This window comes from Ursus americanus, chromosome 6 (genome assembly GCF_024610735.1).
Source record: "Ursus americanus isolate L20-20 chromosome 6, mUrsAme1.1.p, whole genome shotgun sequence".
Classification (NCBI taxonomy): Eukaryota; Metazoa; Chordata; class Mammalia; order Carnivora; family Ursidae; genus Ursus; species Ursus americanus.
Genome location: NC_142132.1, coordinates 82,469,696 through 82,487,752, shown reverse-complemented (window position 1 = coordinate 82,487,752; position 18,057 = coordinate 82,469,696). Strand labels below are relative to the sequence as shown.

The 18,057-nt window shown below is 39.8% G+C and overlaps 1 protein-coding gene across 3 annotated transcripts in view; it reads left to right on the top strand.

Moving 5' to 3' along the window:
• RYR2 (ryanodine receptor 2) overlaps window positions 1–18,057 on the top strand; it is a 718,243-nt gene that overhangs the window by 466,477 nt on the left and 233,709 nt on the right. For all 3 annotated transcript variants that reach the window (XM_087863178.1, XM_087863177.1, XM_087863176.1), the window contains 2 exons: window positions 8,622–8,830; window positions 10,645–10,819. In XM_087863178.1, the coding sequence (XP_087719304.1) occupies window positions 8,622–8,830; window positions 10,645–10,819 (384 nt within the window). The remainder of the gene's footprint in view (window positions 1–8,621; window positions 8,831–10,644; window positions 10,820–18,057) is intronic.

Genomic DNA, 18,057 nt, shown 5'->3' with positions numbered 1-18,057 from the left:
CCCCAAAACTTAATGATTTAATGAACATTTGTTATCTCAAAGTTTCCGTGTTTTGGAATTTGAGAGTGGCTTAGTCAGGTAGTTCTGGATCATGGTCTCTCTTGAGGTTGCTGTTAAGTTGGTCAGGGAAATGGGCATCTGAAGACTTCAGTGGGGCTGGAGGATTTGCTTCTAGGAGAGCTCATTGCATAATTGTTGGCCAAAGGATTCAGTTTCTCTCTGGCTGTTAGCAAGAGGCCTAAGTTCCTTGCCAGTAGACCACCTCAGAGATGCTTGAGTGCCTTCACATAGCAGCTGACTTCCCCTAGTGTGAATAAGAGATAGCGTGAAGGGGAGACATCGATGCCCATTACAATTACTTCTATCATATTCTGTTTGTTACAAGTGAGTCAGTAAAGCAGCCACACTCAAGCCCACAGTTTTTGAAAGGCACTGTGACAAAACATTTGCAGACATGTTTTAAAACCACCTACTTTACCTACTTTAAAGTAGGTAAAGCTAGGGTAAAATTTAGAAGGATGAATAGGAATCACCCAGGTTCCATGTATTCCAAGAGAATGGTATGTCTAAAAGCTTGGAGACACAAGGGAGCCTTGCACATGGGGATTTCAGCTTTGTGTGGCTAAATGTAGAGTTTGAGAAGTGGCAGGTAATGAAGTAGAGGAGGCAGAGATTGGGGAAAAAAATAAAGGTTTCTCTATTTAAAAAAAATAATCTAATGACTCTTGGGAGAATGGGTTGAATGTGAACATAAGTGGAGGTGAGGACAACAGTTCGGAAGCTATAAAAGAAGTGTAGATGAGGAGTGTTGAAGCCCCGAGCTTAGGCAGTACTGTGCACAGAGCAGACAGGACAGAATCATTTGACATTTAGAAGTAGAATCAGCAGAAGGACAAAGGGGGTGTCAGGGATGGTTTCTGGCTTGGTAGATGTTAAGTACATCCACATTCACACGGAACACAGGGGTCAGAGCAGAGAGAGATGGGATATTGGGGAGATTCCAAGTTTGACTTTAAACATGTTGAGTTTGGGGCGCCTGAGTGGCTCAGTCAGTCAAGGGTCTGAGTCTTGATTTCAGCTCAGGTCATGATCTCAGAGTTGTGCTCTACATGGAGCCTGCTTAAGATTCTCCTTCTCCCTCTGTCCTTCCCCTATCCTCTCTCTCTCTCTTCCTCTCTAAAAAAAAATAATAATAAGAGTAAAATAAACATGTTGAGTTTGAAATGCTTGTGAGACACTGGACAGACTCAGTTCCATTTGTAAGTATAAAGCTGAGGCTGTCTGCTAGAGAGGAAGAAAGGGTTAACGATTTTATTTATTAACTTATTTTTTAATGGGAGACTTTGGACATTTTTTATGCTAAGGGAAAGAACCAGCAGCAAGCAGGAGGTTGAAGATAAAGGAAAGGAGCTGGATGAAGTATAATGTCTGAGAGGGTGAGGGCTGAATTCAGAGCATGGATGAAGGGACTGGCCTAATATAATAGGGAGAACACCTGCTCCCCTAAATTTGGTGGGAAAGAGGTAAGGATTGAAGGAAATGTTGAAACCTGTGTTCATGGAAAGTCAGGACAAAGCACAGAATTCTTGCTACATGGGTCCTATTTTCTGTTGAAATATAAAATGAGCTCATTTGCTAAGGGGGCAGAGCGGGAGAGGGCTGGCCTGTGTTGGAAGCCTTGAAGAGAACAATGAAGATTTGCCAAATGTAGCATTCTAGGTTGGCTTTTGTTTTTTTTGCCTCCAGCACTATGTATATGTCCTCCCACTGCCTTCAGGCCCCCCGTGTTTTCTGATGAGACACTGGCTGTTAGTCTTATTGAAGATCCTTGGATGGGTTGTGTTGCTTCTCTCCTGGTCCTTTCAAGATTCTTTGTCCTTCAGTAGTTTGATTATAATGCGTCCAGTGTGGATTTCTTTGAGTTTGCCCTACTTGGATTTTGTTGAGCTTCTTGGAACTGTAAGTGAATGTTTGTCATCACATTTGGAGAGTGGTCATTGTTTCTTTAAATATTCTTTCTACCCGTTTCCTCTCTTCTCCTGCTGAGATGTCCATTATGTGTATGTTGGCACACTTGATTGTGTCCCACAGGCCTCTGAGGCTGTTTATTTTTTCATTCCTTTTTTCCCCCATTTTTCATACTTGATAATTTCAGTGGCTCTATCCTCAGGTTCATTGACTCTGTCTTTTGCTCGTTTAAACCTACAGGTGAGCCCCTCTAGTGGATTTTTATTTTTGGTTATTGTATTTTTCCAGAATTTGTTTGGTTCTTTTTTATAATCTCAGTCTCTTTATTGATATTCTCTATTTGGCGAGACATCATTCTCATACATTCCTTTTGTTCTTTAGACATGGTTTATTTTAGTTCTTTGAACACATTTAAAATAGCTAATTAAAAACCTTTGTCTAATAAGTCAGGGGCGATTTCTGACTCATATTTTCCCCTGTAGGAGACATACTTTATTGTCTCCTTGCATGTCTCACTATTTTTGTTGAAAACCAGATATTTTAAATAATATAATATGCCATCTCTGGAATCTCCCCTCACCCGTGTTTTGTTATTATGCTTGTTGTAATTGTCATCATTTGTTTAATGACTTTCTTAACTAGTTTTGCACACTTTTTTTTTCTTTTTTATGTGTGGCCCCTGGAGTCTCTAATGAAAGTTTCATTAGCCTTATAGTCAGTTAGGGTTTGGGCAGAGACTTCCCTAAATGTCTGGCACTTTCAAGTCTCCCAGTCTTTGTTGAGAGAGGGGCTTTTTGTGCCTGTTGGGACATGCCTCCAACATACCAGCAGGCAGTCCTCACTTTAGCCTTCACTTACTGCCTGTGCGGAGCCTTAAGGTATCCCAGCGTTGAGAACTTATGGACTTCTCGGGTCTTTCCTGAACACACACACACACACACACATAAACACACACAGGCCTGGACATGAGCATTGCATTCTGGATTGCCAGGATTACACTGGAACTTTTCACAACCTGCTATGGACATGTCATTCCTCAGCTATTCTTTTTAAATTTTTGGTCATCTTGATGTTTGCCTCACTATTACTGCTGCCTCAGACAGCTGCACTGTTAAAAAATTGCCTCTGATTATTGTCAACAAATGCCCTTGGGGAAATGATTGTTTGCACTGGGCAAAACAAAGGTCAAATAGAGAGAAGCCTTGCAGATGGGATTTTCCAAGGAACTACCATTAAGGGAAAAATAATGATAGTTATCTGTGAATTGGGCTTTGGAGGAATTCTGACTCCATTCTGTTCCCCTCTCGGGGTGTCTAGGTTGGTGATTTTCACCGTAATTGAGAGGCTGTTGGTTTTCATTGTGCCATGTAGCTGGGAAGAAGGGGCTAGCAGCAAAGCAAGTGAAAACCCCAGTAAGCCTGCTGTCCTTGCAAACATTCATCCACTTTGATCAAATAACATGTCCCAGCTTGTTGCCAGACTGTGGCTAATTTCCAGAGCTCTGAAAAAGTTGATTTTGACAGTTTTTTCCAGTGTCCTCCTTGGTTTTATGAAAGAGGATTTTTGGAGGTCTCTACTCTCCTGCTGATGACACTCAGCAATAAAAACTAGAAATAGCTGTTTTGTGGGATGTAACAGAGAGCTCGTTGCGAACAGATAAAAAGATTGCAGAGAAACATTAATGGTCCCATCGAGATTGGAGACTATGAGTCAGTCTAGTGGCAGTGCCAATCTGTCGTGTGCATGTGCTTTCCAGCAAGGTCAGCAGAGCAAGTAGAGATGTTGAGGACAATGAAGTACTTGAAATCAGGCAAAGGTTGGGGTTGACAGCAACTAAAGAGAAGAGAAATAGGGCAGAAGACACCGAAGGCTATTTAGATAAGGGAAGCTAATGTGTTCAAGGAGTGAATGTGTTTGTGCAGGAAATGAGGAAACTAGGAAGAAAAAGTGGTGATGAGAGGATGGCATGGTATCTGAAAGTTGGGAAGAACCATGTCGAGAGAATCATGTCGAGAGAACCATTGATTGTTGGTTGGCGAGGTGGTGTCACCGAAGTTCCATGGGCAATAGACAGGCTAGTGTAGTATACCCCACCGTGAAGGCTGAGATCCTGTTTCTTGTCCACCAGTGTGTCCCCGTATACAATAGAGTGCCTACCTCGTAGTAGGGATTTGACTGTTCTTTATGGAAACTACATAAGAAAGATTTATTTTCTAATTGAAGGAATCAATAAGGGGAGAAAACGACGTCTGAGTTAGGTGTTGAAGGGATCAAAAATGTCAAGTAGAGAGTATTTGAGGCAGAGCATTTCTGCCAGAGGGAAAGTATATCTGATGTAATGAAGTATAGAAGGAGTTGAGGGGTGATTGGTAGTCTAGTTGGGCTAAATTATGAGCTACAAGTGGGGAGAAAACACGACTGGTTGAAGGGGAAGGATTAGGACAAAATATGGAATAGCTTGAAAGCCTAGCTAAGAAATGTGGATAAGGAATTCTAGCCCCAGGAAGTTTTAAAGCAAAAGCTCGATGTGTGATCACAGTTTACAATAGCAATAAAACTATGGCAACAGTGGGAAGGAACAGATTGGAGGGGGAGAGTGCTCGGAGATAGAGAGACCAGTTGGGAGGCTTTGGAGAATTTGCGATTTTCAGAACAAAAATGGTGAACATGGAAATTGAAAGAGAGATGTGAGAGATTTTATGGAATAAAGCAAAATAAATCTGGTGATCACTGAGATAAGATTAAAAACACAATTGTCTCTGCTGCCCTTGCTGACATTAAAAAAAAAGTTAAGGACATAAAAATTTTGATAAAATTGAATATAACTCTACGTACTTAAATGTAGGTTATAACTTATTTTCTATTCATCAGCAAAATGCTTATATAATACACACTGAATATGAACTCAGTATATGAAACGTACTATCTTTGGAGTATTGTTCTAACTAACACTTTAAGACATTTGAAAAAGTAGGTAAGGTATTCTTATCTCAAGGTTTTATCAAGGTTTGAATTGTTTGATTAGAAATAATACCAGGAAGTTGAAAGGATAACTGGTTAGTATCAATAATTTTAATAATTGTTGTGTAAACACACCTGAAGAATTTTAGATATGTGTAAAAAAATTTTTAGGTATGTATAAAATTTTAAAGATACTAGCTTGCCTTCCTTCATAGCTTAATTTAAGTAACTTACATTTTTAATACATAATTAGATCTTGACTGCCCCCTAGTGGTAAGTATCTTTTAAAAGTAGGGTTTGGAGTGCAGCATGTATGGACGCTTTAGGTCCCATTTGGTTAGTCATTGGCGTCTGCCCTCTTTGTGCTGGGATCCCTGGGGCCCCGGGAACACAGGATTTTATCAGGCCTTACCATTTATCTTGAGGTGGTTTGCTAAAGGCATAATTCCTGAATTTCTTCTTTGAGTATCAACATCCTTGATAAAATTCACTGGGAATACATCTGCTAATGGCTCTTTTTTTTTAATGTCAATTATTATTATGTTCATTATAACATTTATACATACTTACATGAGTTAGAATCACTTACCAAACTTCTATGAATGTATAGTGTTTAAAATTAAGGAAGGCATAAGAATTACATATTTGGGGGAGAGCTCTATGACTTTGAGACTAACACTGCCCATTAGGTATTTGCCGGAGCTCCTGTGTCCGGGCTCAGGAAAGTCTTTGTTCCTAGATTCAATCTCCTAGGTACTGAAAGAGCACCTACTCTGTGTCCAGCTGATGGATGCTACAGGGTATGCAAAAGAAATTGTGACAGGTTGCCTGGGATCTTTCTTTTTTTAACTTCTATAGATTCAGATTTCCGTTTAATATTAGTATTTTATCAAGAAATAGAATGTTGAACTGTTGCTTCTGGTGCCCTAAACTAAATGTAAAAAATACAGAGTAGGAGCTATGAATCATACAGACATTTGGAGGCAGATCCGTGGAGGTTACAAGTCCCTTGCATAATGGTGTCTGTGAATAGCATGTGTGTTTCCAGTTCAGGGCGAGTCTGATCGATGAGTGGAAGAATCATGTGGAAGCTAAGGTCAGGAAAAAAATACCAGGACCAAGAAATTCTGCATTGTCACCTGTGATTCCCACACATTTTCCATATGCTGCCCCCTATTTTCATTATCAGTGTATAGAGATGATTCATGGTAAATCTTATTACCAATAAAAGTTTGTAGTGGCTTTTACAGAAATGATCTGTTACATTTTTATACCAAACTTGCCTTCCAACATATTTGATTTAAGCTCATATGAAAATTTGTTTGCTTTCCTTGAAAACACTGTGTATGGGAGTGGGGTCCAATGGCCTGAAAACATAAAAAGGGAGAAAAGAACCTGTGAGTTTTTTAGTATTTCAGTTTTTTAAAGAACAGAATATTTTATCCTTAGAAAATTGGGAGTTTAATTTATTAGTGCATGCTGGAATATGGTATACGATTTTACCTGCAAATGTTGACATAATTAAAAATATGGATAACTACATGGGAGCTTTTTTCTTTCATGAAAAGTAAGTTCCAAATGTCCATGTGGATCACGGTTCATATTCTGTATGCCTTAGATTAGTTCAGGGAAGGTTGCAACCATGACTTAAGGAAGTAATGGATCAGTGTGCTGGTACTTCCGGAAATACTACATCTGAAAATTTGACTTCTGTTTTTTTTTACTGCACTATTTAGAATTTTTTTTTTTTAAGTAGGCTCCACACCCAATGTGAGGCTTGAACTCATAATGTTGGGATCAAGCATTGCGTGCTCTACCGACAGCCAGCCAGGCTCCCCCCAAGACTATTTTCTTAATAGCAGTAACTGCCTCGAAGTATCATAAAATCTGATAATATTTTTTTCCTCAAAAAGCAGTTTGCTTTCCTATCTCTAAAAAATCATTGTTACTAAGTAACAGACATGAGAGTTTTTTATCCTTCACCATAGAGATGTTTCCCATTCAGGCTCCTGTCGTCCACCCCCAACCTGAATGTATTAGAACCAAACTTTTTCCTCTTCAGAGGATTTCATACACACAGCGTTCTCCATATACTATTATAAATGTCTTATGTTTAAACTCTATTAACATATTTATTTTTCAGCAAGCTCTTTGCATGTATTGCATGATGTGAATCTGTGTGTGTATGTGTGTGTGTGTGTGTGTGTGTGTGTGTGTGTGTGTGTGTGAGCATGCGTGCAAGGTGGCATTTTGAATTTGAGGCTGTCCCTGCTGGAGACATGACAGGTGCTTGGAGCAGACTAGGTGATTAGGGGTGTGTATGGGTGTGTATGGGGGGGGAGGGAGATGGAACAACAAAGTGTTGCCTATTCAGAAGCTTAACCCAGCTTTTGAAAGATTTTCAAAAGATACAGTTCACCTGTATGTCCTGCAATCAATAGAAACACCTTAGTCTGTTGTTTCTTTATGCCAGTCTAAATCTTCAGTAGGTGATCTGGCTGTGTGTTTGTTGGCACCCTTGAAAGCTTATTTGGATTATTTTCATAGTCCTTGTTTGTTCATATCAAATCAGTGGTAAAGTTATACAACTTCTATTACTTGTAAGATCTTTCCCAGCTCCTAAAATGAGATCACGTGAGAACTAATACTTAACGAGCACCTGTTGATTCTGTGTCTGCCATGGGAGGAGGAGTGGAAAGAACAGGGGCTGCAGCATTAGGCAGCTCTGGAATTCTTCCATCTGGGCATTGTGTGACTTGGGTCAACGTCACTTCAGTGTTCTCTTCTGTCTAACCCAGATCTTAGCTGAGCTGACGGTATATCCTTTTTGACCTGTCAGCTCAGTGGACCCTTGTCTCCATGCCCTGTGATTACCTAGGGGCTTATGTTCTCATGGCTGTCCTGGCTCCAGGCCCCTTGGTCTGAGGCTTTGTACTCCTGGCATTTTCAATCCATATGCATCTTATTTTTACAAATACATATATATATATATATATATATATATATATATATTCTCCCCCCTCCCTTTGCACCATACTGGTCCTTGATGTTGGAGTGACACTTTTCTTTCTCCCTCGAAACTTAAGCACAACATTTGTGTGTGTAGCACATTACGGTGAAGGAGTGAGATATTAGTAAAGTTTTTCCTTTAGCCATCCTGTCTGGGAAATTTGTCACTGGTTACCCTCTGCTTTTCATCTCTTTACCTTGTTGCTTTCTCTCTCCTCCTCACCTTCTGGCTGCTTCTTCCTTCTTCTCTCTCACCCACAAATATTTATTCATATCTTGGGCAGAACAGTTCAGATCTCTTTTATTGGCTTCTCTCCGTCCATGCCCTTGAGTTCACCTCAGATTCCACTGCCAAACCCCAAGAGGCTGGGAGGCTTTTTCCTGCACTTAGTTCCCTCCTGAACCAAGGACTTATGGAGGAAGCCTTGCCCACCCTTGCAACGTGACTGAAGTCTGATGACCAGTCTCTCCAGGGGAAGCCCTTGTGCTTCCCTTTCTCCAAGCTGGTTCCGTGGGATGGGGGCTGATTATCTGTATGAAAACAGTTCATAAAATGTGAGCCCCGGTAAGAAAGACGGTATGGTTACCATCATCCCTGTAAGTTTAATTGCAGATGTTACCGGTCGTTCTCCCCGCCTTCAGTTTCCCATCTGGTGATGCCCAGGATCTCTTTGCCTTCACAGGGGCCAGAGCCGAAGTGTGCAGCGGCACCGGGGAGAGGTTCCGAATCTTCCGCGCCGAAAAGACCTATGCTGTCAAGGCAGGAAGGTGGTATTTTGAGTTCGAGGCCGTCACTGCTGGCGACATGAGGGTTGGCTGGAGCAGGCCCGGCTGTCAACCTGATCAAGAGCTTGGCTCAGACGAACGTGCCTTTGCTTTTGATGGCTTCAAGGTGAGTGGACTTGGCTGAGCCCCAGATGCCCAAGTTTGTAGGCTCCTGATTTTGTAGACTGCCATGACCCGGGGCAGTACCCCTGGGTGTGCCTTCCCTGCTGTCGCTCCTTTGGGGAGGGCAGGAAAATGAGGACTTTCTGGAGCACAAACCCCGGGAAAAATAGTTCCTGGGGAAACTCTAGTCCTTGTGATCTCAAAACATTCTCCCCTCCCCCACAGTTAAATTCAAGAAGTGAAACATTACTTCTCCATTGTTATCCAAAAAAAAGGAATCATCTTTGTCTGTCAGGAGTGTTAAAAATGCATATGCTGATTAAAAATGCATAGGCTTTAACATAGCAATTCCACAGAAGGACTTATCCTCAAGCAATAGTAAATGATAGGTATGCACATTTAATAGCTGTGAGAATGCTGAAGACAATGTTGTTTAAAATCACAAAAAGTTTTCATTTTCAATATTATTAGTAGCTTTTCTTAAGGTGGATGGAAGCTGGTCAGGTGCTTGTTTTATCATTTTCTTGGACATTATATAAATATTTAAAAATTATTTTATCGTATAAAATATTTTAAAATAAAAAATATGTGTATATGACTAGCTACAGTAGGATAATGATAGCCATTTTTGATTGATAAAATTATATTTTATTCCTCTATCTTATTTTTCTTATTTTTGTGAATTTACATTCCTTCTCATATGAAGGGGAAAAGTTATTTTTAATTACAAAAAGAAAATTACAATACCTAAACAATCATGAGGAGATTTGACATTTGGATCCTGAGGGCTGCATGTGAGGGGAGCATTTCTGGCTAGAAGTTAATATTGTCTCTTCTAGAACAGCTGACCCACTTCGTTCTGAAACACCACATTTCCTGAACCTGCTTTTTACATCATGTGGAAGATTTAACATCTTTGTTACCTAATTCACTGGAATAGATTTTTCTTTAAAAGTACAATGGGTTGTGCTCGGGAATAATCCTACCATTGCTTTGCATTGGTGACTGTACCCCCTTACCTATCAATTCACAGTGGAGGCGATTCTTAAGCGGAAAAATGAAAATATTTATTTGACAAAATAATATAACTAATTTTGTACCCATAAATCAGTGGAATAAGCTTAGAGATCCAGCAGTCACATTATCAAAACTATGTTTGAGATGTATTTGTAATATGGGATTTCACCTATGTATAAAAGACATTGTTGGAGTATATATTTAATTTTTGGTTCATTATTTCAGTAAATATCTTAAGAATATTTTTAGGTTTGATTTGAAGCTTTTTCGGTTTTAGTATATATTGAAATGCTTCAAGATTTCTATTTTGTTGATGGATCAGTGCCCTTGGTTTCAACGAATGGGATTTTATTTTGAAATAGATGAAAATTAGAATGTCATTTTCAATGATAAATGCTCAGCTTCGTTCTTTGTATTTTGGGGAATAGAGAAAAACAACCCATATCCTGGGTAGTATTTGTTTTAGTGAGAAAAATTAATTTCTAAAGACTTAGAGGTTTTTTTTTTAATAGAAAATATTTTGGGTTAGATTTTTAAATTAATCATTTCTCAAAATAATGAAATAGCCTTGGGGTCTTTCCTCAAGATTCAATAACATACGATGTTAGTATGAGGCATTCGGAATTCCCAGGCAACGGCCCGTCAGCCAGGGCATCAGGTCACACTGGTGCTTGCGTTGACCTGAACCCCTCCTCCTGCTGCGTTCATAGAGGGAGCTACTGGGAGTCATGCCAGAAGTGGTGGGTGGGTGGGTCCTGTTCTCCTGGCTTTTCCTGTGACAGGTGACTCTTCTGTCCCTAGGCCCAGCGGTGGCACCAGGGTAACGAACACTACGGGCGCTCTTGGCAAGCGGGCGACGTTGTGGGGTGCATGGTAGATATGACAGAGCACACCATGATGTTCACGCTGAATGGTGAAATCCTTCTTGACGATTCGGGCTCAGAGCTGGCATTCAAGGACTTTGATGTTGGTGATGGTGAGTATTCTGCGTTTGGTGTTGCTTTTAGGTTTGCAGCGCGATGGAGCGAGCGTTTGCTCTCCTGCTTCATAACCAGCCATCTCTGAGGGTGAGCGAGCAGACGGGTTGCAGCTGTAAATTGCAAGGTTGCCATATGGCTTATCTGATCAGACACCCTTGGAATTACTTTAGCAGAAACACCACCTCTGCTGCTTAGCTAGGATTTCAGTAAGGTAGGAATGGCTTTTATGCGTCTGAATAAGAAAATAGATGGCAGGCGAAAGGATAGTTTTCCACAAACGTGAAATTTTCGCTTAGAACTTCCCTGTATAATCAGCTACTGATAGCTCCTTTCTGTTCATTCATTTCACAAAAATGTAATGAGAACCTGCCACGGGTCATGCCCTTTGCCGGATGCTGAGACGGCAGAGTTTAGTAAGCCATTGTCCCATTTTTATGTAGATTCCAGTATACCAAGGGAAGTCAGTACTGGAGTGCTCTCTGTTTAGTGGAGAAGCTCTGAATTGCAGAGCAGTCTGCGGAAGCACGCGGCAGGTCTCTGAGATGACCTTGAGCAAGGTTGTAAAGAAAAGGTGAAAGCCCTCTGTGAAACAAATGGAAAATGAAAGCACACTTATTCATCAGAGCTGTACTTCCAGGGAGGTGGCCACTGGCCACATGGGGTTATTTGAATTCACATTGATTGAAATGAAATACTGTCAAACTTGAGTTTCCTTGTTCCATTTCAAGTACTCAGTGCCCACCTGTGGCTAATGGTACCCTCCTTGAGCAGCACCGATGGAGAACACTTAGGGCATCACAGAAAGTTGTATTTGATGGTGTTGCTGTGGAGCATGTAAACAAGGCAGTACAAAAATACAGGACAAAAAGTAAAATATTATATAAATATCTCATTTTATAATGAACTAACACATTTTATTTTCAAAATGGCTTTTGGAGGGGTGCCTGGGTGGCTCAGTTGGTTAAGCGACCAACTCTTGATTTCACTTGGCTCAGGTCATGGTCTCGGGGTTTATCGAGCCCCACAAGCCTCACGTCCACCTCAGTTCCTTGCTCAGTGGGGATTCTGCTTCTCCCTCTCCTTCTCCCCTCCCCCTTGTTCATGTGCATGCGTGCGCGCACGCTCTCTCAAACAGATGAATAAAATCTTAAAAAAAAAAAGTCCCTGATCCTCAAAAAGTTAGCCCCCTCATTATTTGCATTAAGTTCTATATTCATTCATTCATTAAGCTTGTAAGCAGGTATGACCGTCATTTCTCAAATACAGATTTGCAAAAGTGATAAGAATTCTACATTTTTTTTAAAGATTGTATTTATCCGGGAGAGGGAGAAGCAGACTCCCATTGAGCAGGGAACTTGATGTGGGGCTTGATCCCAGGACCCTGAGATCATGACCTGAGCCGAAGGCAGATGATGAACCGACTGAGCCACCCAGATGCCCCAGAATTCTACATTTTTATAATTTAATTTCTATTTTGCACACCTGTATCTCTGGGTGGTGAAACTGCCCTCTACTAACCCATCACCCATTTCCCTTTTTATGGCATTGTCTTTATGAGTGTTGGTGTATCAGGGGGAAGGTGGGAGAGGAACTTTTTCTGTGTTTTCTGTCTATACTGATGGATATGACCTGAGCTTCTATTTTTTTAATTGGTTGTTATTTAAAAATTATCATATGCCTTCCTTCATTCGAAGGAAATGCCTGCGTGAGTTCCATTTGCTTAGCTTATTCCACATAGATTCAGAGAATGATGTTAGAATTACAAACAATGTGGAATGCCCATCCATACTATTTAAGCACATAGGAGATGTGAATGCTTGCAGTACTGTTTGCAAAGTCCGATCAGTCACCATCGTGGAGGTGAGACTCTAAGCGAGTCTGGCCAGTACAGTCTTATAAACATCGTTTTTGACTTTACAGAATTTTTAAGATTTAAAAAATGACTGGAAACTGATTTTGGTACCCCTATTATAGAGTTAGCATAGCATTCTGATGAATTGTCTGAAAATTTTATGGTGCGTATTGTTGGGCTTTTGTTGGAGGTGTTGGGGAGGTATCCTTTTGGTCTCCAAGGCAGGTGATTATTTTCACATAGCTATGATCATTCACAATTAACTTCATAGAGGCCACTCATAATTCTAAATCTTCTTCCATAAAATGGAGTTTATCCATGCCTGTGACTTGAAAATGCTTTTTGGAGTGGAATTTTCCATTTCCCTCTCAATTAACTTTACACAGCTTACTGAAAAATAAGAAATTCAATGGGCCTGTTCTGGGTATAACTGTAACGGGAGGCCCTGAGATGGGCTCCTTAATTTACCCATCACCACTGAGTGATAGCCCTTGAGACAACTAGGGTTCAAAAGAGCAAGTATGAAAAACCACAGGGACATGCTGTTGTTGCTGAAGTACTGGCAAGGGCCTCCTTGGAGCCAGTCTGCTCAGCGGGAGAGAGGAGAGGAACTTGAGCATGTGTGGTGCAGCCTCAAGCGCTCCTCTTGGTCGGGAATCACTTAGATGTGTACGTAATTCTCCCAGTCCATATGCTCTTAGCTAATCAGGAGTCGTTTTTATCACAAACCGTGTTGCCTACAGTGGCTGGCGTTCATACCGTGACCCCCAGCGTTCTAGTAGCCAGTCCAGCTCAGACACCTGTCCCTACGGAGGAACCTGAAATGAGTTCTGACTGAGTCTAGTCTATCTCAGGAAAGCCAGAGATGATTGCCCCAAATCAAATTTGGAACTAAAGCTTTTTTTTTTAAGTAATCATTTTTATATGGGGCATTTCTTAATATCCTTCCTCAAAAACACAGTGGAGGTGATTCCTACCATGTTAGGTGGGGGACAAGAACAGGGCTAGTAGAGATTGGATACGCACACACACACACACACAAACACACACACACATACACACACACACACACATACATACACACACACATACACACACACACACATACACACACATTTCCATTGATCTTACCACATAGTTCTTTTGATTGCTTTAATAACCTGTGTGTGTGTGTGTGTGTGTGTATGTTTGAGTTCATGTCTCTGTAGCAATAAGGAGAAATGATGATGATGGTAAAACATGCCAAATCGAGCATGGCACAGATATAAAGACATGTAGATGTAAGAAGAATTTAAATATAGAACACTTACAAAATCTTTTAGTACTTTAGCAACTGTAGTACATTCCTGTGCTAAGAAGACTGTTATAAAAAAAAAAAGGTCTGTCGTAGTAAATTCTTTTTCAAACTTGTGATATGACAAGAAACGAAATTGGAAGTGATAAGAATTGGAATAAAGGGAACAACAAATCTATCATTATTTGTGGATAATGTAATTATTTGCAGGGAAAATGGAAAGAATCTATAGACGTTTCTAGGAATAATTGAAGCATTTAGCAAGTTAGTGTTTCTATACTAGATGCAAACCTGAAACTAAATTAAAGAGAAGATAACAGTCACAGTAACATCAGGTATTTTCAGTAACTAGTTATCACTCTAACAGAAGGTGTACAATGCCTTTACAGAGAAAATCATTAAACTTTATTGAGAGAGTGACTTTATTAGAAATTTATCATATATGGTCAGCTCATCTTTGACAAGGATACCAAGAATACGTAATGGGAAATGGATAGTCCGTTCAATAACTGGTGTTGGGAAAACTGGATTTCCATGTATAAAAAAAGCAATTGGACCCTTTATCCAATTTTGGACCATACACAATGTTTTTGTGACTGTCCGCAAAAATCAGCTCAAAATGGACTAAAGACTTAACCATAAGACCTGAAAGTGAAATTACAAGAGGAAACAGGGGGGGAGCTATTTGGCAGTGGCCTTAGCAATGATTTTTTTGGATATGACACCAAAAGCAGTCAAGAAAAGGAAAAATGGATAAGTGGAATTACATCAAATTAAAAACCTTTTGCGCAAGAAAGGATGCCATCAACACAATGAAAAGGCAACCTGTGGAATGGGAAAAAATATTTGCAAGCCATATATCTGATAAAGGGTAATTTTCAAAATATACAAGGAGCTCCTGCAACTCATTGGCAAAAACAACAACAAATAGCCTATTTAAAAAATGGACAAAGGAGCTGACCAGATTTTTCTCCAAAGAAGACATACAAGTGGCCAACTGTTATATGGAAAGGTGCTCAACATCACTAATCACCAGGGAAATGCAAATCAACACCATAATAAGATATCACTTCACACCTGTCAGGATGGCTATAATCAAAGGAAAAAAAAACTAAAGATAGGAAATGTTGGTGAGGGTGTGGAGAAAAGGAAACCCTCTGCACTGTTGGTGGGAATGTCAACTGGTACATTGCAGTAGCCAAGGTAAGAAAACAACTTAAGTGTCTGTTGACAGATGAATGAATAAAGAAAATGTGAAATACACATACATGGAATATTACTCAGCCTTAAAAAGAAGTAAATTCTGCCATTTGTGACGACATGGATAGCTGGAGGACATTATACTAAGTGAAATAAGCCAGATGCAGAAGAATAAATATTAAGTACTACATGATACACTTAGATGATGTATCTAAAATGTTATAGAAGTAGAGAGTAGAATGGTGACTACCAGGGGCTAAAGAAAGGGAGAAATAGAGAAGTATTAGTCAAAGGATATAAAGCTTCGGTTATACAAGATGAGTAAGTCCTAGAGAGCTCCTGCCTTAACTGTAGGCCTGAATTACATGCCTAAAATTTTGCAAAGAAGGTAGATCTTAAGCGTTCTTATCTTACCCCCCACACTAATAATGATGATGATAATGATGATAAAAATAAGAGGGCAGGGGTAAGCTTTTGGAGATGATCGATATGTTTATGGTGTAGATTGTGATGATTTCATGGGTGTATACTTACCTCTAAACTTGGCAAGTTGTACACACTAAGTATGTATAGCCTTTGATATGTCAATCATTCCTTAATAAAATGGTTTAAAAAAGAGATTTATTACTCAATAGGTGAGAACTGTATTATGTTCAGGGAGAAGACAATAGCCTTAAGATACTAATTCTTCCAAAATTGATATATAGATTCCATCCAAACATCATGCTTTGTCTTATAAAGTCTCAAGAAGTTTCTCATGGGGCTTGATATAATGTTTCCAAAATGTATATAGAAGGGTAAAAGATCAAAATCTCTAGATTACTTATGGTAAAGAGCAAGGATAGGGTATATGTTCTATTGTATTTATTTTGAAGGATAAAATAAATAAGGTTTTTTTAAAGATTGATTTATTTATTTTAGAGAGAGAGAGTGCATGCGTGTACGTGCATGCAGCAGGGTGGAGGGGGAGAGGAGGAGAGAGAGAGAGAGAGAGAATCTTAAGCAGACTCCATGCTGAGCATGGAGCAGGATGCAGGGCTTGATCTCATGACCCTGAGATCAGGACCTGAGCTGAAACCAAGAGTTGGATGCTTTACCAACTGAGCCACCCAGGCATCCCAGTAAGGATTTATTTTGAATCTGTAATCATTAAGACAGAGTAGTATTAGTTCAGGGATAGGCAAATGAATCAATAGGATGAAGTAGAGAGGATAGAAGAACCCATCAGCCCATGTATGGAACCTTATAATATGATGGGTGGCATTGTCAGAGTGATGGGGAAAGGGAGATTGGGATAAGTGGGATTTGAATGAAAAAGATGAGACTGGATCCTTTCCTCACATCATATATGTGACAGCCAGCCCCAAATGGACTAAGGTTTTAAATGTCAAAATTAAACTTTTCAGTTCTTGGTAGGAAATATAGGTAAATCTTTTTAGACGATGGGGTAGGAAACCTTTATCTTAGAGTAGAACAAACAAATAGAAACAAAAACCCTGTGGCTATAAAAGACTGCTAAATCTAACAAGTTTAAGAACTTTCATTAAAAAACAACCAAAAAAAAAAAAAACCTTAAAGGGAATGAAAACACAATTTGGGTAGGGGAACCCAAATGCAATGTAAACAACTGAAAAAAAATGTTAGTATTAAAAAAAATCATAAAGAACTGAAAACACTAAGAAAAACGACAAAAAGCCATGAGTAGACATCTCATAGGAGAAATTCAGATGGACAATAAACATTTGAGGAAATATTTGTTATTATTAATGATCAAGGAAATGTAAACCATAATTAGATGCTATTTTAGATAGATTCTGTTGGCAAAATTTTTTTAGAGTTTGGGCAATACCAAGTGTTGACCTTCCCTAGGATCTCTTTCCATTGCTCTTAGGAGTGCACATGGTGCTGTCACTTAAAAAAACAGAAAAAAAAAAAAGAAACAGTTTGACAGTATCTCTGAAAGTTGAATATTTACATTCTCATACTCATGGCCCAGAAATTTTGCTCCATTCCCCAATGACCTTTATATGTCTCTACAGCAGAAGACATGAACAAGAATGTTCATAGGAACACTGCTCTCAGTGGCCAAAGCCAGGAAGCCATCCAATCAATATACACCTGTAGGAGCATGGATGCATAAACCGGGACCTGCAGTGACAGGTGCAATGGGAATATTTCAAGGAGGGAAGTAAGTGCTGAAAGATAACTCTGGTAGGCAAAGACAGTGCCCCGGAAAGATGTCCATGTCCTAATCCCTAAAACCTGTCGGTAGATTACCTTACGTGGCAAAGGGATTTCACAGATGTGATTAAGGTAAGGATCTTGTGATTGGAAGATTCTCCTGGATTTTCTGGGTGGTTCCAATGTAATCACAAGGTCCTTTCAAGAGGAAGGCAGGAGTTTGCGGGGGGTGGGGCACAAGAGAGAGAAGGAGGGATCTGAAGATGCTGGTTCTGAAGGAGTAAAGCGTCAGGGTCAGGGAAGGTGGGAAGTCTCTAGAAACTAGAAAGGGCAGGGAACAGATCCTTCCCAGAGTCCAGAGTCCCTAGAAGGAACACAAGCCCTGTGGACACTTTGTAGCCCAGTAAAATCCATTTTGGACTTCTGGCCTTCAGAAATAGGAGCTAAGAAATTGGTTTTGTCTTAAGCCACTAAATTTGTGATGCTTTGTTACAAAAACAATAGGAAATGAATACAAGAATCATACAGGATGTTACCATTTTTGTAAAAGTTACAAACAACCAAAACTTTCAAAGTGTATTTTTAAAGTACATATAAAAAAAGTAAGAGACTGCTGATTTTAGGATTTGGGGTGATGGTTTCTTCAGGTGGATGGAGGCAGGGAGATGGGAAAATCAACATAATATGGTTAGATGTAGGCTATCATG